This window comes from Aotus nancymaae, unplaced genomic scaffold, assembly GCF_030222135.1.
Source record: "Aotus nancymaae isolate 86718 unplaced genomic scaffold, 86718_ANA_hifiasm-v0.15.2.pri h1tg000022l_1, whole genome shotgun sequence".
NCBI classification, from domain to species: Eukaryota; Metazoa; Chordata; class Mammalia; order Primates; family Aotidae; genus Aotus; species Aotus nancymaae.
Genome location: NW_026988435.1, coordinates 2,460,576 through 2,486,162, shown reverse-complemented (window position 1 = coordinate 2,486,162; position 25,587 = coordinate 2,460,576). Strand labels below are relative to the sequence as shown.

At 37.5% G+C, this 25,587-nt stretch overlaps 1 protein-coding gene across 3 annotated transcripts in view; it reads left to right on the top strand.

Annotated features, from left to right (window-relative positions):
• The window catches only part of EPHA6 (EPH receptor A6), a 991,737-nt gene that overhangs the window by 755,751 nt on the left and 210,399 nt on the right, over window positions 1-25,587 (top strand). For all 3 annotated transcript variants that reach the window (XM_012474152.2, XM_012474154.2, XM_012474153.2), the window contains one exon: window positions 8,606-8,791. In XM_012474152.2, coding sequence (XP_012329575.2) covers window positions 8,606-8,791 — 186 coding nt within the window. The remainder of the gene's footprint in view (window positions 1-8,605; window positions 8,792-25,587) is intronic.

The following is a 25,587-nucleotide window of genomic DNA, read 5'->3' as shown; positions in this document are numbered from 1 at the left end:
AATACTGTCGGATCTTGTTTTTTAAATCTATTTAGATACTCTTTTAACTGTAGAATATAATCTCTTTCCATTTAAAATAATTACAGATAGATATGAGCTTACTATAGGCCTTTTGTTAATTTTTTACTGACTGTTTTATAGTTATTTTGTGTCTTTCTTCCAATCTTACTGCCTTTCCTTGTGATTTGTGTATTTTTGTAGTAATATGCTTTAATTTCTTTCTCTTTATATTTTGTATATCTGCCAGAGGTTTTTCCTTATAGTTATTATGAGGCTTACATAAAACATCTTAAAGTATTCTAATTTAAGCTGAAAGTACCTTAACTACAATTGCACACAAAGATTCTATGCTTATATTTCTCCTCCCTCACAGATTTTATGCTATTGATGTAATGCTTTATGTGTATTTATATTGTATATGCTAACTCATCATTTATAGCTATAATTGTTTAAATAAATTTGTCTTTTAACTATTATATTAATGAGTGATTTACATAACACCTTTACAGTTTTAGTATATTCTGAATTTGAGTGTATGTTTACCTTTACTAGTAAGCTTTATATTTTCGTATGTTTTTATATTTTACTTATTATCCTTTTATTTCAACTCAAAGAATTCCCTTAAGCATTTCTTGTAAGGCCAGTTCCATGATGATGGATTTTCTCCGCTTTTGTTTGTCTTAGATCTCATTTTTCATTTCTAAAGGACGATGTTGCTGTGTGTCGTATTTTTTGTTAACTTATTTTTTAGCACTTTCAATATGTCATGCCACTCCCTCCTGGCTTGCAAGGTTTCTATTGAGAAGTCATGTATAGTCCTAGGGGAAATCCTTTTTATATGATAAGTTTCTTCTCTCTTGCTGCCTTAAAGCTTCTTAGTTTTTGACTTTAATAATTTAATAATAATGTTAAAGTCAGAAACAAAGAATTTTTAAGGCAGCAAGAACTTTGGAATATTCTTTATTGAGTTTATTTTCCTTGGGATCCTTTGAAGTTCCTAAATCTGTATGTTTATATCCCTCCCAAGATTTGGATTTTTTTCACAGTATTTCTTTAAATAATGTTTTCTATTCCTTTGTCTCTCTTCTCCTTTGGATATTCTCATAAAGTTTTTATTTGTACATTTGATGGTGTCCCATATGTACCTACACTCTTTTTTAATCATTTTTAAAAATTCCTCTAATTAGCTAATTTCAAATAATCTGTCTTCAAATTCACAATCTCTAATTTTTTTTGCATGATTACATCAGCTATTCAAACTCTCTATTCAGTTTTTCAGTTCTGCCATTGTGTTCTTCAGCACTAGGATTTCTGTTTGGTTCTTTTCAGTGGTTTCTATTTTTCGTCAAACTTCTCGTTTCATTCATGCATTATTTTCTTCATTTCTTTCAGTTGTCTATCTGTATTTATTGAATTTCATTGTGTTTCTTTAAGATGAGCACTTTGAATTCTTTTTCCAGTAATTAGTACATCTCTATTTTGGTGGGATTGATTAGTAAAGGCTTCATTATTTTGATGGTATCATGTTTGCTTCATTCTTTGTTATTCACATAGGCTTGCATTTCTGTCTGCATTTGAAGGAGCTAACTCCTCTTTCACTCTCTATACAATAGATTTGGCAAATTAAAATTTTCTCCTAATAGGTCTTGAGGCTGAGGAGATTACCTCTGGGCTCATGATTGAGTGGCATTGGATCCAGGTCTTGTGCCTGATACTGGGTCTACAGTGGAAACTGCAATTGGCAGGGTTGTTACCAGAGACTGTAGTTGGTGTGGGCCCCATTTGGTTTCTGGGCAGATTGGACTGTCTCCAGGACCTTGATCTTTGGGTCTGGCTCTACGAGGATAAAGGTCTGCTTCAAGTTCATAGATTGCAGAGTTTTTTCCACGTGCAGTGATGGATATGGCTTCCACTGGGTCTCTGGGAGGACTCCTGTTGGATAACTAAATGAGTACCTCTCCTGGCCATACTGTACAAGTTGGTGGCTGAGATGAACTTAAACTGAGACACAAGATCGTTATTTCTTGATATACAACCAAGGCTGATATCTTTAGCCCTATCTCTGGGGTCATGAATAGGTGTGTATACAGTGGTTTCCTAGGTGAGCAAGCCTGCTTTCAAACTGCAGTTTTAAAAGGTGGGGACCAATTTATAGGGCCATTTAAAGATCCACAGTGCAGCAGAGGTAAGGGATTCAGCCTGAATGGGTATTGTGGGACACGCCTTCTTGTGAGTGCCCAAGCAGGCCAAACTTCTCTCAGTCTGAAGACAAAAGGGGCCTGGACCTAAATCCAGTGCCATTTGAGGATCCACTGCAAAACAGAGGTTGGCAAAGCCTGTCAGGGAAACTGACAGGCATGTCTCCTGGAGGGATTTCAGCTGGACAGAACTGCTTCAAGACCACAGCTGGGAGGCACTGAAACGAATCTTCAGGGCTATTTTTAAGTCTGCTGTGGAACTGATGTTGGCAAGCCTGACCCAGTGGCAGTGCAGGATGAGAATCCCAAAAGATCCCTGTATGGTCAGAATTGCTCATGGACACATCTGAGAGGGGCTAGAGCTGAGATTTAGGGCCCAGTTAGGGTCTTCTATGGAATGAAGGCCAGCAAGCCTGTCCAAGAGCATCTCTAGCAGTTTCTTGCAAGGTGGAATAATTTCAGGGCTGTTGCAGAAGGGCTGGTACCTAGAAAGGGTCCCTTCAGGATCTGTTATGGAATGGAGATTGTCAAACCCATTAGTACTGATGGGCTAGTCACCCTGTGCCATTGGGATTGTTCCAAGGCTGCTGTTAAGAGGGGCTAGAATCAAGATTCAGGGCCCCTTCAGGACCTGCTGTAGGATGGAGGCTGACAGTCTTTAGTGGCACAGATGGATGAGTCTCCCAGCCATTCTTATTATGGATGAGATTACTCCCAGGCTATGGCAGAGAGGGGCTAGAGCTGAGATAGGGCCCCTTCATGATCTGCTGTGAGACAGAGGACGCAAGCCTGTCCAGGTGATATAGATAGACGAGTCTCCCTCTAGGTCCCCGTGTGAGAAGTACTAGGCTAGGATTACAGCTGAACAGGGCTGGAGCTGAGTTACAGGATAGCTTTTGGGTTCACTGACAAAACTGATGGGTCTGTCTGTTAGACACTAATGTGCATGATTCCTCCCGGCCCTTTGCACCAAAAGTGCTTTTGGAAGCAGGCTCAAGGACAAACAGGGCTGTAACTAAGCCCTTTGGAAAGTAGGGTTGTTTATGGGTCCGAAGCTGGGTGTGCAGTTGCTGGGTTTGCCACCCAGGTGCAGGTCTGTAGTCTCAAAACAACAATCCTGGGTGTGGGCTCCACTAGGGTTTCACAACCTCATACCCCCATCCAAGGGCTCCCACAAAGAGATTTTTGTTCATGGATGGGTGCAGAATTATTTTTGTTGTGGGGAATACAAGTGGGTGACCACCTATTCTGCCATCTTGTGTCATCCCCTGGATATCTGTTTTAATTGCTTCCTATTTACCCTGTTTGTGAGGGAAGGATTTCATACCGAGGGAAATACTTATGGAAAGTAACAAACACAAACCCTATATTAGGCAGATGAGATTTATGCATATTTATTAATCACATACATTTACAGCCCAGAGGAGAGAGACACCAGACACCATGCAATGACACATAAGTGTTGCATTTGGGAAAAATCATGAATAATCACAGGTATGGGATGCAGGTTTTATAGTATCAAGAGGGTACTCTTACTCATTGATATTCAGGATGTGATTGGCTTGTTTGAATAACTCCACAGGCTGGCATGGAACTGAAACTTACTTCTCAGTGATGAGGAACTTGACCTGATCTATTTGATTACTCAGGTTCTTTGGCTAGGAAACCTTATTTACGGGAGCAGAGTAGAGAAGAATACAGTAGGGCTATTTAAATCCCTTTCAGATGCCCTCAGCTATCACAGAAGCCAATAATATTGGGCCTTAATTTTAGGACTTGAACCATAGTGCATTACTGAATCTTAGCTATAGGAAGGGAAGACAAGATATGAGAATAAAGCTATAATTGTTTCTTAAAAGTAGCACTCATTTTAGACAAGAGTCAGGATTTCTGGTATTTTTGGGTGGCACGATGACCTTGCCTTTGTCTGTACTTAGACAAAATTATTAAGTGGCCCTATTGTGTCTCATTTTATCATGGTCTCAAAGTAGCCTGAGGTTGGTGTTATTTCCAGCAGGGGAATAAAATAACATATCTCTGAGAGCCAGGCCAGTTTCCAAATCTCAGAGTCTGCTCATTTTACAGTTAAAAGAGCCTGGTGGTGGTGGGAGGCTAAATTAGATGAGTTGGTCAAGGAAAGTTTTCTGAAAGATGGATATCAAAGCTCAGCCTTTACCACTAATAAGGAGCCATCCACATAGAGAAGAACTGAGGAGAGTACAGACAGGAGAGAAAGGGGGAGAGCATTCCTGTCTGAGGGAAACAGCAAGTATGAGCAAAGAAACATTTCATACCAAGAGGTGTGATAAAAACTATCAGGAGCATGGCTCTTTGCATCAGTGCTCTCTAGGGGTTGAATATGGAGGAAGTACCAGAATCTCAGAACATGGGAAGTAAACTTTTGGAAAGCCTCAAAGGAATCCTGATACAGTGGTCCTCCAAGACAGATTTCCCCTCACTGCCTCTACCCTTCCCTCACAGATTTAGTTCAATTATATAGACTGTATATGAAAAGTTCAATAGTAATTGATATTTTAATGTGACCCTGTATAACATACAACAAAATTGCTTGTCCAAGAATGTTTCACCAGCATCCAGGGAGATACATGGGGTTGTTAGCTTGTGAATGTGCTGTCAGTGGCAGAAGATCAATTATCCTAGATATAATTTTCTTTGCTCTCTGGAAACTAGACTGTAGTGATTTTTCCAGACCATCTAACGTATAACATATTTGAGCGGGGTCTCCATTTCTGCTTAATAGTGAAACATTCCTAGGATATGGTTTTATCATTCCAACCGTCTGTTCATATCCAGTTCATGCATTTGAACACTAATACAATAGTTGGTTTTAAGCCACCATTGCTACCAGTTGGGGATTTAACATACCAACACAGGAAAATATTAACAATGATAAGCAACTCAGGCAGCAGAGAATAAAGGTTACAGGCATGGACTCTGAAGGCAGATAGCCTAGGTTCAAATGACATTACACTTTCTAGCTGTGTCTTTGTGGGTACGTTACTTAGCTTACCAATAAAGTGGGATAATACTAGTACCTACCTCAATGGTTTATTGGGAAGAATAAAATATATAGTAATTTCTTAGACCCAGCACAGGATAACATTATGTAAGACTTAGCTTTGTAATAATGATTACAACTATGTATTGGAAAATTAAAAAAAGGTAATTAATACCCTATTCCTATAGTTGAAGAGTTAATTATGTACTAATCAGTATATATAAATGTTCACAGATCTTATTGAGGAATAATTTTTATCACTTATGGTTCTATACGGGATCTCTACTTTTGCTACAAGGTCAATGACATAATAAATCAGTTTTTAGCAAAATCTGAAACTATGCATTTAATTTAAAATATTTTTCCTGTCTGCCTGATATGTCTGATTCATTCAAGCCTACTGTAGATAACAGTTTTAATACATTATGTGACTGAGCTTTTTGGACTTTGCTAAAGAATACACTAAGAGTCTCAGATCTTTAATTGAGGCGACCGTATTTAGTACCACTGAAATAAGTGTGATAACAGCTTGATCATGCAAAGCTTGGCATGAAGACAACACCTGCCTGGTGTTAATAAGATACATGAATTTCAGACAACAGAAAACCAAAGAAAATTAACACTTTGTCTGTCTTGATAAAATACCAACAGAGTTCTCATTCTTTCGTGATATTCAAAAGTTTATTTGAATTTCTATGAAATGTGAACAGAAAAATCACATGGATTATGGGCTCATGGCAGGTGAGGGATTTTAAAATATTGCTGAATGTTTATACATACTATCAGATTTATTAGACAAAATAAAAGAAAAAAGAAGGAAAAATAAATTTTTTTTTTGTTCTGGATATTCATTAGAACAAACCAGGATGAATGATCTGAGGATGAATTTTAAGTGTCGTAATAGGCCTGATTGTATCGGACATTAGTGTAAACATACATACCCACCTCTTCTCTCAAGGTTCTGGATCTCAATAGAAATATGTTGAAAATTTCTGTCAATCGGCATTTTTATATACATAAAAGAGAAAATTTTATATACATAAAAGAGAAAATCTTTTACTTCTTTCACAAACCTACTTTCATTATTTAAGAAAAGAAAAAATCTTAATAATAATGTAACAGTTATTAAAGGAATAACTTAGTGCAGATACCATCTTCTGATTATCTCCCCTCAGAGTCTTGATTCTAAGCTAGGACACTACCAGAGTTTGCACTGGTCACCAAATAGCTTTGACATGGTATTACCTAAATCATTGTATTATTACGAGCAGAACTGAAAAACTACAACTTCTTTTTTCTCTTGTGAAGTAAGGTAATTCATCCTCCAACAGCTTCAGAGTATCGTTAAGTTAAAAAAAGAAAAAAAGATTATTCTTGTGTTTATTGCCAGATTCTTACAAGATTTACAAAACCCTAATATCATACGCACTGAATTTTCAGTGGTTTTTGTTTGTTTGTTTCTTCGCTTGTTTGTTTAACATAAATAGAATAAATTCTCTTGTTAGACTGCTTTCTATTTCTAATGGGCATGTGTACACATAATTGTTTGGACGCAAACTTATGCCTTGTCTCCCCCCAGTCATTTATTTTTTTTTTTCTTTTTTTTGTTTTGAGACAGAGACTCTCTCTGTTGCCAGCCACCAGGCTGGAGTGCAGTGGAGCAATCTCAGCTCACTGCAACCTCCGCCTCCTGGATTAGAGCAATTCTCCTGCCTCAGCCTCCCAAGTAGCTGGGACTACAGGCATGCGCCACCACGCCCAGCTGATTTTTGTATTTTTTAGTAGAGATGGTGTTTCACCATGTTGGCCAGGATGGTCTCAATCTCCTGACCTTGTGATACGCCTGCCTTGGCCTCCCAATAGTTATTTATTTTACCTAAAAAATCTTAGTACCTACACCAAAAGGTAGTTAATATTCATGCATAGTCAGCATTTAGTTGGCTGTGATAAACTGTCCAAAGAAAGTGAGGATAATTGAAATCCATTGTACTGCAAAATTTCATTCGATATTCTTTGCTTAAACTTATTTTATGTCTTACAGTTGGCCATAACTGCTAATAGACCAACTGAAGATATTTTAATTTTAATTTCTTTCATCCTTCCAAAGATTTTGATAACTTAAAACACTGTGTGAATAGTACTTTACAGTTTATAAGCACTTTGACATAAATTGTCACTTTTGATCTTCCCAATATCCTTCTGGGAAAAGAGGTTATAGAATTATGGAAGATTTTATTATTCTCACTTTATATATTAGTAAATTGAGAATCAATCATCATGTTCTTAAGGAAATACGGGTAATGAGCTCTAGAAGAGTTAAGAGTCTAGAATTTGAAAGTTTGTTGAATGTATTGCATTGCACTGAGAAAGTTCATTACCTTTTATCCACAATAAGCCCTCCTGTCTCCTTGTTGCCCTGTGTCCATGTCATTCTCTCTACTGTTTCTGGAACTTTGAATGATTTTCTTCATTTCCTTTACTCCCTTATGCACCCTGTCTTGAATGTCCTGCTTCTCTCAAATACCTGAATCTTGCTCATCTCTCGAGGTCCAGCATAAGTTCCATCCTCTCCAGGAAGTCTTCAGCCCTCACTGTTCTTACTTAGCAAATACAGCATTTACAGCAATTTATTCTTAAGTTCTTAAGTGTTTCATTTATGTTCATCTGAATTCTCCTACCAGATTATAAGCAGAGACCAAGTCTTATACTTCTTTGAAACTCACAACATTCTAGCACTGGATATAGATATAATAAATGCTTGCTAAATATTTGGTGATTGTTTAATCTACCCAATGGAGACAATGCTGAACCATATCTCATCTTCCTTATCTGTATTTCCATCCACGTGGCTTGTGATTTAGCCAGTATAATAATTTGCTATAGTAGAGTTCAGTGCAGGTGTTTTCAATATGTTCATACATCAGTTGAACCTAACATTGATTCCTAACTGTCAGTGATGTCCAGTCATATGACCTAGGAGATCAAATTAACTACAGGTGCCTGATGGATTCCCTGAATAGAGTAAACATTTGGCCCATATATCAGCATTGAGAACAGGAACAGGAGACGTTATGCTGTGATTGCATTTCTATAGAATTACATTAGCATTACACATTCTGCTAGTCATAATTTCTCAGCAGATCAGAGATATCCATCAATGGTATTTCCTGTGTTCTATCATATGACAGTGCATTCCATTATTCATTAGTGTTGCTGATCAAGTATATTATCCTTATAAACTTAGTTTTTAAGAAAGAAATGTTTATGTGAAAATGACATACTTAACAGTCATTATGTGAAAAATGGATGTCACTGTATGACGGTTTTACTCTTCTGAAACGCTAAGTATTTGGTTTAATCAAATAGCTGCTTTTGTTCATATTTTAAGGTGAATTTGGAGAAGTCTGTAGTGGGCGTTTGAAGACACCAGGGAAAAGAGAGATCCCAGTTGCCATTAAAACTTTGAAAGGCGGCCACATGGATCGGCAAAGAAGGGATTTTCTAAGAGAAGCTAGTATCATGGGCCAGTTTGACCATCCAAATATCATTCGCCTAGAAGGTGTTGTCACAAAAAGTAAGTTACTGAGTTTCTTCATTACTTCTTTTACATACCTGTCTCATTTTTTTAAGAAAAGAAAAAATTTTAATATTAATACCACAGTCATTAAAAGAATAACTTAGTTCAGATATCATCTTCTGATTATCTCCCCCTCAGAGTCTTAATCCTAGGCTATGACATTGTCAGAGTTTGCACTGGTCACCAAACAGCTTTGACATGGTATTGCCTGTAAATCATTGCTAACATAACTTGAAGTAATGAATCAAGAGTAAAGGGTTATGTATTTTTTTTTTGAAATGTCAACATGTTTTTATTATACTTTAAGTTCTGGGTTATGTGTGCAGAATGTTCAGATTTGTTACTTAGGTATACACGTGCCATAGTGGTTTGCTGCATCCATCACCCCATCATCTACATTAGGTGTTTCTCCTAATGCTATCCCTCCCCTAAACCCATCCCCTGCTATCCCTCTCCTAGCCCTCCCACCCCCCAACAGGCCCCAGTGTGTGATGTTCCCCTCCATGTGTCCGTGTGTTCTCATTGTTCATCTCCCATTTATGACTGAGAACATGTTGTGTTTGGTTTTCTGTTCTTGTGTCAGTTTGCTGAGAATGATGGTTTCCAGCTTCATCCATGTTCCTGCAAAGCACATGAACTTATCCGTTTTTATGGCTGCATAGTATTCTGTAGTATATATGTGCCACATTTTCTTTATCTAGTCTAGCCTTGATGGGAATTTGGGTTGGTTCCAAGTATTTGCTATTGTGAATAGTGCCGCAATAAACATACATATGCATGTATCTTTATAGCAGAGTGATTTATAATCCTCTGGGTATATACCCAGTAATGGGATTGCTGGATCAAATAGTATTTCTAGTTCTAGATCCTTGAAGAATTGCCACACTGTCTTCCACAATGGTGAGGGTGATCTGGCTGTGACATCTGTCACCTCATTGATTGACAGGGTTGATTCGGTTGCAAAGTCAGTATTAACAGAACAAACACTTTGAGTGTTTTGGGTCATTAAGGTAAAATATTTCTGTTTAGAAATAAATGTCATATACAAATATAAAATACTTTAACTGCAGTAAAACTTACAAACAAAAGGTTCTGCATTGAACCTATATAAATGGCATAAAAAGTAAATTATTTTACTTTACATTAAATGAAAAAAGTTTTTTTCCTTCTTTTATTCTTTTATATATATATATAAAATTGCACTTTAGGTTCTAGGGTACATGTGCAGGACATGCAGGATTGTTGCATAGGTCCATACATGGCAATGTGGTTTGCTGCCTCCATCCCCTCATCACCTATACCTGGCATTTCTCCCCGTTATCCCTCCCCAACCTCCCTACCCCCCACTGTTCCTCCCCTATTCTCCCCCAACAGACTCCAGTGTATGATGCTCCCCTCCCTGTGTCCATGAGTTCTCATTGTTCAACACTCACCTATGAGTGAGAACATGCAGTGTTTGATTTTCTGTTCTTGTGTCAGTTTGCTGAGAATTATGGTTTCCAGATTCATCCATGTCCCTACAAAGGACATGAACTCATCGATTTGTATGGCTGCATAGTATTCCATGGTATATATGTGCCACATTTTCCTCAGGCAGTCCATCATCAATGGGCATTTGGGTCAGTTCCAAGTCTTTGCTATTGTAAACAGTGCCGCAATGAATATATGTGTGCATGTGTCTTTATAATAGAACGATTTATAATCCTTTGGGTATACACCCACTAATGGGATTGCTGGGTCAAATGGAATTTCTATTTCTAGGTCCTTGAGGAATCACCCCACTGTCTTCCACAATGGTTGAACTAATTTACACTCCCACCAACAGTGTAAAAGTGTTCCTATTTCTCCACATCCTCTCCAGCATCTGTTGTCTCCAGATTTTTTTAACGATTGCCATTCTAACTGGCATGAGATGGTATCTCAATGTGGTTTTGATTTGTATTTCTCTAATGACCAGTGATGATGAGCATTTTTTCGTATGTTCGTAGGCCTCATAAAGGTCTTCTTTTGAAAAGCGTCTGTTCATGTCCTTCGCCCACTTTTGGATGGGTTTGTTTGTTTTTTTCTTTTATATCTGTTTTATATCTTGGTCGATTCTGGATATTAGCCCTTTGTCAGATGGGTAGATTGCAAAAACTCTTTCCCATTCTATTGGTTGCCTGTTCAGTCTAATGATTGTTTCTTTTGCTGTACAGAAGCTCTGGAGTTTAATTAAATCCCATTTATCTATTTTGGCTTTTGTCGCCAATGCTTTTGGTGTTTTAGTCATGAAGTCCTTGCTTATGCCTGTGTCTTGAATGGTTTTGCCTAGGTTTTCTTCTAGGGTTGTTATGGTGCTAGGCCTTATGTTTAAGTATTTAATCCATCTGGAGTTAATTTTAGTGTAAGGTGTCAGGAAGGGGTCCAGTTTCTGCTTTCTGCATGGCTTGCCAGTTTTCCCAATACCATTTATTAAACAGGGAATCCTTTCCCCATTGCTTGTTTTTGTCAAGTTTGCAAAGATCAGATGGTTGTAGATGTGCGGCGTTGCCTCTGGGGCCTCTGTTCTGTTCCATTGGTTTATATCTCTGTTTTGGTACCAGTACAATTCAAGTAAAAAATTCTTCTTTCACAGAAATAACGGAAAAAAGTTTATTCCTTTGAAAGGAAATGTCTTTAAAAATCCAAAATTAGCCATAAACTCTAAGAAATCGATTGCTATATATTCACATTCATTTGAATAATGACAGGGCATAAAATATGATAATATTTCTCATTACTTTATTCACTAAGAATTATACATATAAAATCCAATACAGATTTGGCCTTTCAAAAATAACTTCAATCCTTGAGAGAGGCATTTTTCTTTCATAAAACTAACATTTATTTTAAAAATCATTTTAAAAATTGAAACTTTATGTCATATTTGGAAGCAGGAAAGTATAAAGACTTACTAAAGTGATGTAATTGACTCTGTGTCTGAAACTGCTAAATCCTTCTCACAAGGCATTGTCCAACATGCTACCCAAAATGAGTAGATTACTGACAGCTATGAAAGTTTGGAAGACAAAAAAGAATGCTTCTGATGACAGGTGTTGTGGTGGGCTATTATTTTAGTGGCGTTAATGGGGCCTTTCAGTATTCATGTCATTGTATAGTTATTTCCCACATTGGTTCTGGGCTTTTCTATGTGACAAACCTTGGTCAATGGGACATTAGCAAGTGTGATGCAAGTGAATGCATCTTACATGTTTGTATATTGGAGCTTGCCCTCTTGCAACACTCTTTCCTGGAACCCAGTCTCTATGCCTACTGGAGGCAATCCGTAAGATGAGGCCACATGCAGTACTGCACTTTTCAAAAGAAGGCATTTATGAGGCCTATAAACATATGAAAAAATGCTCATCATCACTGGTCGTTAGAGAAATGCAAATCAAAACCACATTGAGATATCATCTCATGCCAGTTACAATGGCGATCATTAAAAAATCAGGAGACAACAGATGCTGGAGAGGATGTGGAGAAATAGGAACACTTTTACACTGTTGGTGGGAGTATAAATTAGTTCAACCATTGTGGAAGACAGTGTGGCAATTCCTCAAGGACCTAGAAATAGAAATTCCATTTGACCTAGCAATCCCATTACTGGGCATATACCCAAAGGAATATAAATAGTTCTATTATAAAGACACATGCCCATGTATGTTTATTGTGGGACTGTTTACAAAGCAAAGACCTGGAACCAACCCAAATGCCCATCGATGATAGATTGGACAAGGAAAATATGGCACATATACACCATGGAATACTATGTAGCCATACAAATCGATGAGTTCGTGTTCTTTATAGGGACATGGATGAATCTGGAAACTATAACTCTCAGCAAACTGACACAAGAACAGAAAAACAAATACCGCATGTTCTCACTCATAGGGAGGTGTTGAACAATGAGAACACATGGACACAGGGAGGGGAGCATCACATACTGGGATCTGCTGGGGGGGACTAGGAGAGGGACAGCGGGGGGGTAGGGAGGTTGGGGAGGGATAACAAGGGAAGAAATGCCAGGTATAGGCGACGGGGGAATGGAGGCAGCAAACCACAATGCTATATATGTACCTATGCAACAATCCTGCATGTTTTGCCCATGTACCCCAGAACCTAAAGTGCAATAATATATATATATATATCTGTATATATATATTTGAACCTAAAGTGCAACAAAAAATATATAAATATATAAAAGAACTGAGTGTGTGTATATATATATAATTTGAACCTAACGTGCAATAAAATATATATATATATGTAAAAGAAGAGAACTGAGGTGATCCAACCAATGTACACATCTGAACTCCAAGCAGAATGTCAGCACCGAATGCCAGCCTTGTGAGCGAACCATCTCCATTGTTACAGCTCCACCACCACTGCTATTAGATAGCTGTAGCTGTGGTCCACATCTTTTGCAGGAAAGGAACCGTGCACCTCCATCCCATCAACCCATAAATTTTAAAAGATGATTAAATCGTTGTTGTTTTAAGCTGCTAAGTTTCAGATGGTTTGTTGCACAGAAATAGATAACCAGACAGATGTTCCCCAATTAGAATTCTGCTCCTGCCACTTAAGAATTATGCAGTTACAGGTAAATGATTTAACATCTCTATCCTTTACTTCCACATCTGTAAAATGGGACAGAATTGACCCCTACTCCACAAGAATGCTGTAAGAATTAAATTTGTAAATGTGTAACACATTTAGCACCCTTTGTGCAGTACGGTAACCCACATTAAATAGTATTCATTATTGGGAATATATGTCCTAGCACTTTATACATATATGTTACCACTTCATTCTCATAGCCACCCTAATTAATATCATCATCTACATTCTAAGGATGAGGAACAGAGGCCCAGCAGGTTAACTAACCCACATAAGAACCTTTAACCTATAGTACATGGCATGACTGATGTTCTCAATGAAGTCTGTCTCACTTTAAAACCCATGCTTTTTTCTTCCCTTTTACTATATCCCTTTGAATGAGTTTTATACTTTAATTATCTTATTTGAATTGAACAACATTAAATAAATAGCAATATGAATTAAATAACATAATACTGCCTTTCAAAATGGGAAAAATATTCAGGTAGAGTGATATTAATTGCCACTAAAATATAAAATTTAGAAACAGCCAGCTATGCGATAATACCTGGTAAAGATTATGACCTAAAAGAGAGAAACAGAGATAGAGAGAAGAAATAGATGTCAATTATTTCTTTTGTATTTTCTGACTTCCTTGTTATTAATTTAACATGAACATTTCAAGCTGTTCCTTCTGTTTTATATATTTCTGGAAGGCAAAATATAAAAATATGATGTTAAAGTTGGGTTGTGAACATTTGCACAGCATTTTAAATCACAATTTAAGTACGGTGTTGAAGTCCTCTGATGTGTGTTTATGCATGAAATATCTGGAAGTGAGTGTCCAACCATAAATTAAAAGGTTTAAAAGGTATCATACCTTTATTTTCTTACTTTAATAAATCAACTTATGTCTTTTTCCTGTATTCCTATGTGCTTTATTCACATATTCTCATAGGTGAATCACACGTCTATCCTTTCTCAATCATACACACACACACATACACACACACACACACAGACACACACATATAAAAAGGAAAAAAAAAAGATGTATATCCCTGTGAAATAGTGGGAATCATTTATCCTACATCAACTAAATAGGTTTAATAAGATATTCTGTGGTACTTGCCTGCCCGTTTGAAATAGCTTATTTCACATAAGCATCCAAACAACCAACATGATGATTGCTTTACAACTCTAAGAACCTCATCTAGAAATGAGACCAGTTACCTCTACTTAGCCACATTTATATGATCTACAAGTCAAGGTTTTTGTTCCATTTCTTAAAAGAAAAAATAAATAAAAATCTCATATCTGTTATAGGAAAACTGATCGAGAAAGCATCGATTCAGCAAACTGTTAAGTGGCAATCGCCATTATAGCATTAACTTGTAAGAGTGAGTCCCATATAGGGTGGTGTGGAGCTACCGAGGTGAGCGGTAGAGATGGAGAAAGGAATAATCCTCTTAAAGATAAGTGGGCATGTTTATATTGTTATCATATTGACCCAAGTGCTATGGGACTGTTAGGAGAAAGGCAATAAATAAATGAGTGTCTCATTCCCATAAATGCATGGTAATTGTTCCAAGATTACCCTTAAGTAGCTAAGAGATAGCTAGCAATTAATGCTCCCAAAGGACTACCCATTGCTTGAAAGATAATACTGATGAAGATAAAGATGCAGGGTAGGCTTATAAGGGCATGTTTGTAGAGTATCCGGGGATTCTGAGAAATAAATTCGTAGACTCTCAGTTGAAAGTAATTCAAAATCTAGATCAAAATCTTCATTGGATTATTTTATAAATTGTTAATATGCATACTTTATATCTCATATAGGATTTATCTCTGAGAGACAAGTGTTATAAAGTTCTTGGAAATACTTTGGCTCTCTTTCATATTTGGGTGTTAAACTTGAAAGTTAAATAATTAACCAGATACATAAGACAAGTTCTTAATGACATAAAGAGACTTAGCCTCCCACACAATAATAGTGGGAGACTGTAACATCACATTGTCAATATTAGACTGATCAACAAGATAGAAAATTAACAAGGATATCCAGGACTTGAACTCAGACCCGGAACAAGTAAACTTAATAAACATTCATAGAACTCTCCACTTCAAATACACAAAACACACATTCTTATCAGTACCACATCACACCTATTCCAAAAGTGACTACATAATTGGAAGTAACTCACTCCTCAGTAATTGCATAGCATTTCATAGGTTTAAATGAAATATTGGTTGGCTGCTTTTTCTTCCCTTATTCCTTCCTATCTCCATTGTTAAGCACAATTATTGGCATAAAAGAGGTTTTCAATACCTATTTTTAGACTGCATTCTAGCCTGGACAATAAAGCAATATACCCTTTCTCTCTCCCTCTTTCTCTTCCTCTCCTTCATTCTTTTTCTTTCTTTCTTTCTTTATTCCTTTTTTTTTTTCATTTTTTCTTAAAAAAAAAAAAAGAAAGAAATTCTGATATTTACCAGCATATTCTGGGTTCAGCAAAGCATGGGAGGAGCCAATTAAAAAAAAAAAAGAAAGAAAGTTAAATAATTAAAAGCTGTATTGTACAAAAAAAGTGTCTGATAAGAGTTAAACCTATTTATTCGATATGTATCACAATTTCATTAACCTGTTAAGATACAAGTGATGTAAAAAGAGATTAATTGACCTATAACCATATGTTTAGCACATACTTTTTGTCCAAGAACCAAGTAGAAGCTGTAAGTTAGAGGACAGACTCATAGCCATTAGTAGCACAGATAGTAGCAATTTGTAACACACAACATATACACCAGTGTCATTAACTACGTAACCAACAGAGCAAGAGCTATGGTTCTATAAAAAGGCAAGAACTGTGGCTTAATGAGGAAGAAATACTGTGCAGTAACCACACTTCAGAAGACGGGGCCTTGCAGTTTGAATTTATGATGATGGAAGAACCAAAAAGAGAAAAAATGAAGTGCCTACCTCTCAGCTTAGAGGGCAACAAGTAAATTTAGATATGCCAACTGTTTCTAAAATAAATCCTAAATCCAGTAAAGAGCAAAAGAAGCCAATCAGGGTAGCAAACAAATTCCCAAACATAATTTTACTTCATCAAAAAAATTCCCTAAATATTCCATCAGACAGTATTGAAGTTATAACAGAAAGTGCTGGGCTTGCTCAAAACCCTCTTGAAATACTCGAGAATATTGTAGGTTCCTTCTGGAGAGACATGGTGGGTCCACATGGGACCTGAATAAGAGAGTGGATTCAAGCCAGCCAAATATATTTTAGTACTTGCACAAAAACTGCTTTTCTGGTCCCAGAATTTTATTTTGCTTGTTAAGCAATAGGCATTCCCCAAAATTTCTACTACCGTATTACTGTATTAGCTATGAGATCTGCTACTGTCCCTGGTTATATTTGGGCCAGTCACATAACTGTTTTGGGCCTTACTTTTCACTACCACACAAAAAAATTAAAAAGTGCAAATTAGACTAGAAAACAATCTACCTTTAATATTTTGTGATTCCATTTTGCTTTTAAAAGAAGAGTCATGAGCTATTGGTGAGGAAAATTTGTGCCAGTGATAACTTATCACTCCACCTCCAATTTTATGATAACTTCAGGTGCATATTGATGATCCAATAAGAGAATAGAAAACTTCAGGAACAAACAAGCAAAGAAAAAAACAGTGCCTTCAATAAAGTGTTCAACTTATAATACGTAAAGTAGAAAAGTTATAGATAAAATTTTTCTGTAACTAAAATCAAGGTGGAGATACGTATAATATACATTGCATGGGGTAAAATATTCTGTATGTCTGATTTTACTAATACACATTAGACTTTTTACCCCTGAGGTTCAGTTCCTCTGCTACTTAAGGTAAGTTAAAAGTTTACTGGTTTTTATTCTTCCTCCAACCCCAAGAAACATTTACTGAGCATGAGCAGGTATTAGGCCCTATTGCTGATTAAAACCTAGTGATAGAGAAAAGAAGGCTCTGTACTCTTGAGAAGCTTATTTGTTGGTGCCAACCAGTCCATTGGGCTCGGCAAATAAATATGTCATTATTTCCCAATATGATGTGGTATGTGGTGTTTTGACTATAATTATTCAATAATTTATTAATTTATTCATTCAGCAAATATTTATTTAGTGTCCATTTTTCTAGTCACTTTTTTTTTCTTTTTGGAGATGGAGTCTCCCTCTGTCACTCATGTTGGAAGCAGTGGCACAATCTCGGCTCCCTGCAACCTCCGCCTCCCAGGTTCAAGTGATTCTCCTGCCTCAGTCTCCCAAGTACCTTGGATCACAGGCGAGCGCCACCACGCCTAGTTACTTTTTGTATTTTTAGTAGAGACGGGGTTTCACCATGTTGGCCAGGCTGGTCCTGAACTCCTGACCTCAAGTGATCTGCCTACCTCGGCCTCCCGAAGTGCTGGGATTACAGGTGTGAGCCACAGCGCCTGGCCTCTAGTCCCTGTTAATACAGTAATGAAAAAGACAGAACTATCTTCTAGAGTAGACAAAAATAAATATAGATATTTAAATATAACTTTAGGTAAAGAGCAAAAACCTGAATGCAGGGAAGGAGCAAGCATGCCTAGGTGTGTTAGGGAGTATTCTAGAGAGAGGAAACCACTAGTTCTATACCTATTTTTTAAGAAAGAATTTGGCATGTTAGCGGAACGCCAAAAAAGACTGAAGCAAGTAGTAATAGTGTGGATTACATAGTGAAAGGAGAAACTAGAGGCAGACAGAATATAAGGAGGGTACTGTAGTAATCCAAGTACAAAATAATGAGAAAATAGAGTAAAGAAGTCAAGAGAGAAAGAAAGGGCTTCTAGAACTATTTCCTAGGTTAAATAAGATACTTTGGTGACTGCTTGATTGTATAGGGGAATGAGGACAATGGGACAGTTTCAAATGACTTCCAAGTGAATGGTTTCCATAAGTAAAACGATGGAGAGGAAATTCTGGAGAAATGACAGATCTAGAGGGAAAATGATGAATTCCTATTTGGACATGCTACGTTTTAGGTGTCTGGGACATTTGGTTAAGACTTCCAGGATGTCCCTGGAGCCTGCGTGGGAGTCTGGGCTGCAAGTTAAAAATAAGGAGAACGCAATCGATGGGTGATGGTTGGTAGTTGAAGTCATCGGGAGAATGAGATTACCCAGGAAGTTGAGGAGAACTAGCACTGAGAGACAGACTAAAGAAGAGAAGGTATGAAAAAGACAGAAGAGCAACTTGTAAAGCAAAGGACAGGTTTCTAAGAATGAGAGAGGGGTCAATAGAATAAAATGAGCTGAGAAGCTAACTTAGATAAGGATTGAGAAGCATCCATTGGATAGGGCAATCAGAGGGCACAGCCCATGAAGCATAGTGTGGGAATGGACGCCAGATGGCAGTGGATGTAGAGTGAGATAGGTGCACACTGCAATCAGATTCAAAGCTGCTAAAATGCAGATTAGATTGTGTTGATTCATTACTTTAACTCCAAATGTTTAGCATTTTTAAGTTAATCATTCATCTAATATTTATGAACTGCCTAGCTACTACATACTAGGCACTTTTTCTCTTTCTTTTCTTTCTTTCTTTCCTTTTCTTTCTCTCTCTCTCTTTCTTTCTTCCTTTCTTTTTTTTTGAGACAGAGTCTCCCTCTGTTGCCCATTCTGCAGTGCAGTGGCATGGTCTCAGCTCACTGCAACCTCTGCCTCTCTGGTTCAAGTGACTCTCCTGACTCCCAAGTAGCTGGGACTACAGGCACATGCCACCACGCCTGGCTAATTTTTGTATTTTTAGTAGAGATGGGGTGTCATCATGTTGGCCAGACTGGTCTCGAACTTCTGACCTCAAGTGATCCACCTGCATTGGCCACCTGAAGTGCTGGGATTATAGGTGTAAGCTACCACACCCGGTGTTCTGGGCACTCTTCTAGGCATTAGGTGCTCAGTATTGCAAAGTGCCTGTCCTCCTGTGTCAGGTCCCTGAGACTCCTCTGGATTCATTTTTCACCATTCTTCTTGAATCCTAAATTCCATTTGGGTTGAATGACAGTGGTGTCTCCAAACTTGCTCCTTATTTCTCCCAGGTTTCTCTTCTTTTTCTAAATCTCCAAGGAGCTGGAAGACAATGTCCCAAGCTGACCCTAAATGGGTACAAAAGTAAATAGCTCTGATATGAAAAGGATGTGATACCTACATCCTTATAAGACTAGAGTTAGCAGTCTTCCTTTATGTCAATGATGTGAGAAGCAAGATGATTTGCCGAGGTGGACAGCAAGACTGATGACTGAGGACTGATTCCTGACAGCTGAACTTAGGAGTGGGATGTTTGTGAATGTTTGAAGTAGTTCCCATGAAGAATGTGAAAGAAAGCTGACCAGGAAATATTAGAAAAATCTAGGATATCACTGAGGATCCAGGTACCTGGAGATCATGACAGAACCTGCTGTCCCAAAAGGCACTGGGATTAAGTAGAGAAAGAGTTATGGGATGAAGATGGTGAAATCCAAGTGAAAAGGGAAAAATGGGAGGCAGAAGAAAGACAAGAAAGGGTGATTTTCTGTACTTTCTTCTTCTACCAACCGTAACACTTTTTGCTGTTGTTCAAGAAAATAAATTATTCTTGTGCAATTTCTAGAGGTTTGATGGAATCTCAGGATATCTACTGTCAAGCGTTTGCCATTTGGAATTGTAATGTGCACATACTGATAAACAACAAATGAACTAAGTGTGATTGTAACAAACAGGGACAAGATGGCATAGCCTGGTGGCCCTGTGTATTCACTCTGTTCAAGCAGGACCAGGGATAATTGGAATTGCTGGCTTATTTTCTCTCTTCCGGAGTATACTTCCCTTTTTATAAGAAAAGAATAAACTACTGCTGTATGCAGGAATAATTTATTGTTGTCCCTCCAGTTTTTAAATATCTGGGTTTTCTCAAGGTCATTCATTCAAATCACCTCCCTAAAATCACCTCTTACCTATTCCTTCCTTCTGTGGTTCTCTACTGCTCCTAAACCGTCATGCTAATTGTTGGGTAGACAGCAATGTAAAAAATCCAGTAACAAGTTTCTCAGTGTGAAGATATCATTGTAAACTATAAGAGCCAAAAAGAAAAGAGAATATAAATGTACTTTTATGCATACATAATGTTTCCTTTTAATACCTCTAAATAAAATTGAATAAAGCCATCAAAAGGATGAAATCTTATTCACTTTCAAAAAATAAAAAATTTCTCCCAAATCATTTATGATATGATTTGTTCTGGGTAGAGAGTGTGATAAATTCAAATTTGGGAAGGGCTATAGATAAACCCATATTATAGGCATGAATTTGCATCCAGGAATTCAGGAGAATAAGAACCAACCTGCCAGGCTGCAGGATAAGGCAATCAATCATTACTGAGAAGTCTTCACCAAGTTTCTAACGGTCTTAGGTAGGGCTGGATAAAAACCAGTAAAAGTCTTCATCACTGAAAATTTAATGGACCCCCTTTTAATGCAATTTATAGTAAAAAAAAAATCCATGAAATTAACAAATGGAAATCTGGTAAGGTCCTCATTTCATCCAATGATGAAATTTTAATGTTGGTTTTATTGTGGTCGCTGCTCCTGTTGTCAGAATGTGTTACTGTGTCATTTTTCAAATTTTCATTTTGGTATAATTTCAGTCTTACAGAAATAGTGGTAAAAATATTGTAGTTCCCATATAACCTTCACTAAATTTCTCCCTAATTTTAGTATTTTGTGTAACCATAAGATTATTATCAAAACCAACAAATAAATATTAGTACAGTAGTATTTATTAAGTTCGTGCAAAACTCATTGTGGTTTCTGCCATTAAAACTACAATGACTTTTGCATCAAACTAATACTAAACTACAGACTTCCATTCAGATTTTGTCAGGTTTTTCACTAATGTCCTTTCTTCTGCTCCAGGATCGAATCCAGGATGCCACACTGTATTTTGTTATCACATCTCGATAGTATTTTCAAGTCTGTGACAATTCTTCCATTTTTCCTTGTCTTTCATGACCTTGCAGCCTTTCACATGTACTAGTCAGTTATTTTGTAGACTGTCCCTCAGTTTGGGTGTGTCATGTTTTCTCATGATTAGATTATGGTTATACATATTTGGCAGGAACATCCCAGAAATTACACACCGTTCTCAGTGCATTGTATCAGCAGGTACATCATGGCCACATGCCTTACTCGTGGGGATGTTAGCATGGAGCACTTGGTTAAGGGAGTATCTTCTAGATTACTCCACTATAAAGTTAATTATATAAAGTAATAAATATATATTTATTTATTTATATTTATTAATATAAGGTAAAAATATATATATATTTCAAGGGAAATAATTTAGACTTTGCAAATATCCTATTTCTCTCTAACTTTTGTGCCTAAATCTATCATCTATTCATAATTTTCTTTTGTATGCTAATGCTTATTTTCCTATTTCTCTCTTGCCTTTTGTATTTGTCAACTAGAATTCTTCTCTGCAGAAGAGCTGTATTTCAGATTGTTATCTAAATGCAATTATGCAATACATAGCCTTTGGGTTTGGCTTCATTCTCTTAGCAGAATGCACATGAGATTCATCCATATTTGTTGTTGTGTAGGGTTCCTTTGTACATTAGCACACCCCAGGTTTTTTTGTATGTTTCCAGTTTGGGTGATTATTGATAAAACGGGTATGTACATTCAAGTATAGGTTTTTATGTAAACATATACAGTCATGCACCTCATAAGTATTTTATGTCAATGACAGATTGCATTTACAATGGTGCCACCATCAGATTATAATGGAGCTGGAACACTCTTATCACCCAGTGACATCCTAGCCATCCTAATATAGGGCAAAGCATTACTCACGTGTTTGTGATGATGCTAACAAACTTCTGCACCGGTAATCATGCAAAAGTCCAGCACATATCATTATACGTTGTATATAATACTTGAAAATGATAATGAAGGCTATGTTACTGGTTTATGCATTTATTGACTGTACATTTTATCATTAATTTCAGAGTCTACTCCTTCTATTTATTTTCAAAAACTATTTACTATAAAACCCTATGTGGTTTTAGGCCAGCAGCAACCTCAGGCATCATGTGTTTACTGCCTATTGTTTGCATCATATTACCTTGTGCTTGATTTAATCATGTGGTTTTGTTCATCAAGATCCCTAACTGTGCAAAATCCACTGCTGATGTTGCCAAAAAGAGGCCACATTAAGTGATTGACCTGGAAACAACACCAAAGGTGATTAAAGACAAGAAAACTGGAAAATCATCTACCAGGATGGGTGTGTTTGACTGGTTCCGCAGGGCCACGTGCAGCACGGCTCGACCCTGGGGATGAGGGTCAGGGTGTGAAGACTGTCCCTCAGGGCAGCCATGCTCCCAGCTGGGCATGGTGCCATAGCTCAGCCCTCTATCCACTAGACAGGCAGGCCCTGAGGTCTCTGTCAGTACCGTGATCTTGTTCCAAGAACCCACTGTATGCTTACAGGAGTAGGAGCTCCCCAAGGACTTACCTGCTGCAGACAGTCAGGAGGAGGTGGGGTGGGGGACCCGAATATGCCTAAACAGGCCCCGACGGCCTGAGGCCAAGGTCAGAGGCTGGATGGTGCATTCCTCCAGGTCAGGATTCGAGGCAGAAGGGCAGTGGGAGGACAGGGCTAAGGAGAAGAACCTGGCTGTCAGGAGGACACCCACGAGATCCCTGGAAACAAATGCAGCAAGCATTTTCCACTCCCAAGAGCAAACAGCAAAAAAGAGTCAAAGGTAAGTAGGCAGGATTTCAACAGTAGGCAGCTGGAAGCGAAAGCACGCCAGGGATGGAACAGAATCTGGAAAGGTGGAGAAGAAAAGTTGCTCACCAGTCAGGCATGTCCCATTTCACCATAGCTATGATCTTAAAGAATAAGAACAAAGTGTCAGAATCTGTTAAAAGATCTGCTTCATTGAAGAAGCAAGACTAACAAAACTTAAAAAGGGGCCTATATCAGATGTGAAGAAACGCTTAATGATTCTGGATTGAAGACCAGACACAGAAGTGTAGCCCTCTCAGCACCCTGCTGAACTTGGCCAAAGCAAAAATTTGTTTACGATGTTGAAATAAAAGGCTGGTGGGCATCGTGGCATGCACCTGTAGTCCCAGCTACTCGGGAGGCTAAGGCAGGAGAATCCCTGGAACTCAGGCAGCAGAGGTTGCAGTGCGCCGAGATCACACCACTGCACTCTAACCTGGGTGACAGAGCCAGACTCAGTCTAAAAAAAAAAAAAAATTAGGTTGGACCTATCTATGTTGAATTTCCTGCCAGCTCTGGGAGCTTAAAAATTCAACAATCATTATTCATTATATATGTGAAAGTGAGAGTGAATGGTGAGTCTGTGAGTGTTTATGTAAAAGCAGCTGAAGAATTTTGAAAATTCTCGATAAGCTGATTGTGGAGGAAAATTATTTGCCAAAGCAAATCTTTAATATGGACAAAACCTTCCTATTCTGGAAACAGATACCAGAAAGGACTTTCATCCATAGGAGTCCAAGTCAATTCCAAGTTTCAAGGCTTTTAAGGACAGGATAACAGTCTTGCTTGGGGGAAATGTTACACTAAAAATTGAAGTCCTTTAAATCTATCACAGTGAGAACCTCTAAGCCTCTGAGCATATCAGTAAGCACAGACATCCAGTTTGCTACAGCAGCAGTAAGAATATGTGGATGACCCAGTTCCTCTTCCAAGATTCCCTCCTGAATTGCTGTGACAGCATAATGGAGAAATACTGTGTGAAAATAACATAACTTTCAAGATTTTCCTTATTGTGGATAATGTTCCCACACATCCTTTTTTTATTTGTGATCTTCCTCCCCATATTAAAGTGGGTTCTCTTCCTCCAAACACCAAATCTTTGTTCCAACTAATGAATCAAGGAGTTAACAGCTTTTAAGGCCTACAACCTTAGAAGGATCTTTGTTCGGGCTATTGAAGCAACAACCAAGGAAAACACTGGGAAGACACTGATGTAATTCTGGAAGAACTAAAACATAGATGACTGCATTGAGAGCCCTGCTTGGGGTTTGGATGATGTCACCAAGCAGTATATGAATGGTAACAGGAGGAAGACACTCAATAACGGAGAAATCCTGTGTGATATTAAGATGGGGGTATATTATGATGGTGAGACCATGATCTGTTGAGGACATACTTTATTTTATTTATTTTCATGCCTATCATATCCTATATATTGCTAAACACACATTAAACAGTATGTACTTACAGATGAAGGAAAAACGTCAGTAGAGGACAGAAAGGAAGGAAAGGAGAGGAAAAGAGTGGAAAGGAAAGAAAGGAAAGAAGGAACCTAATTTTTCAAGGACATCAAGCCCAATTCTAAATTTTAACACTTTCTAATGTCAGTCACATTGGTATAAAATTAGATTTTCTCATAATTGTGCTTCTCTATACTTTTGCAATTTCTCCTATCTGTGCATTAATCACATTTTAGGGGTGTTTCTTCCCTGAACTTTATATTATTATTATCTAGGTACATGCCTTTCTACATAGACCAGAATCAACTTGAAAGTAAGACCACAGCTAATTCATCTTTATATTCCTCCACATTACCTAGTCTGTATCTTATATTTTATGGCATTCAATCCTAACTTTGAAATGAATACAAAAATACAGCACAATATTCTGTTTTCTGGGCCTGAAAAGTAAAAGCAGGCCCACCTTATAGTCCACTTGTGATTGAGGTAAAGCCACAGAATGATATAAATTCATTGACATTTTCATTAGGTTACATCAATCACTGTGGGTGTATTTATTCATTTTTCACTCATCACAAATGTCAGCCGAAGACATCAGTGATTTTTTTTCTTCTTTCATTTACATGCAATTGCTGTTTCAGGATTCTTAGCCCTGAAAATAATGTATTGACCTTTCCCCTAAACATTAACAAGCATGATTCTTTTGAAATAGGTTCAGTTTTTATTCTAGCATAGCCATATATTATGTGTAACATGCTATTGTATTTAGTATGTCCCTCCATAAATACAACGAGCTATAGCACCTCTGTGACTTTGTCACTATTTGATATACCTAATGGCTGAACCATTCCGTTACGCTGAAATGATAGTACACAAAAATGCCTTCCATTAGCT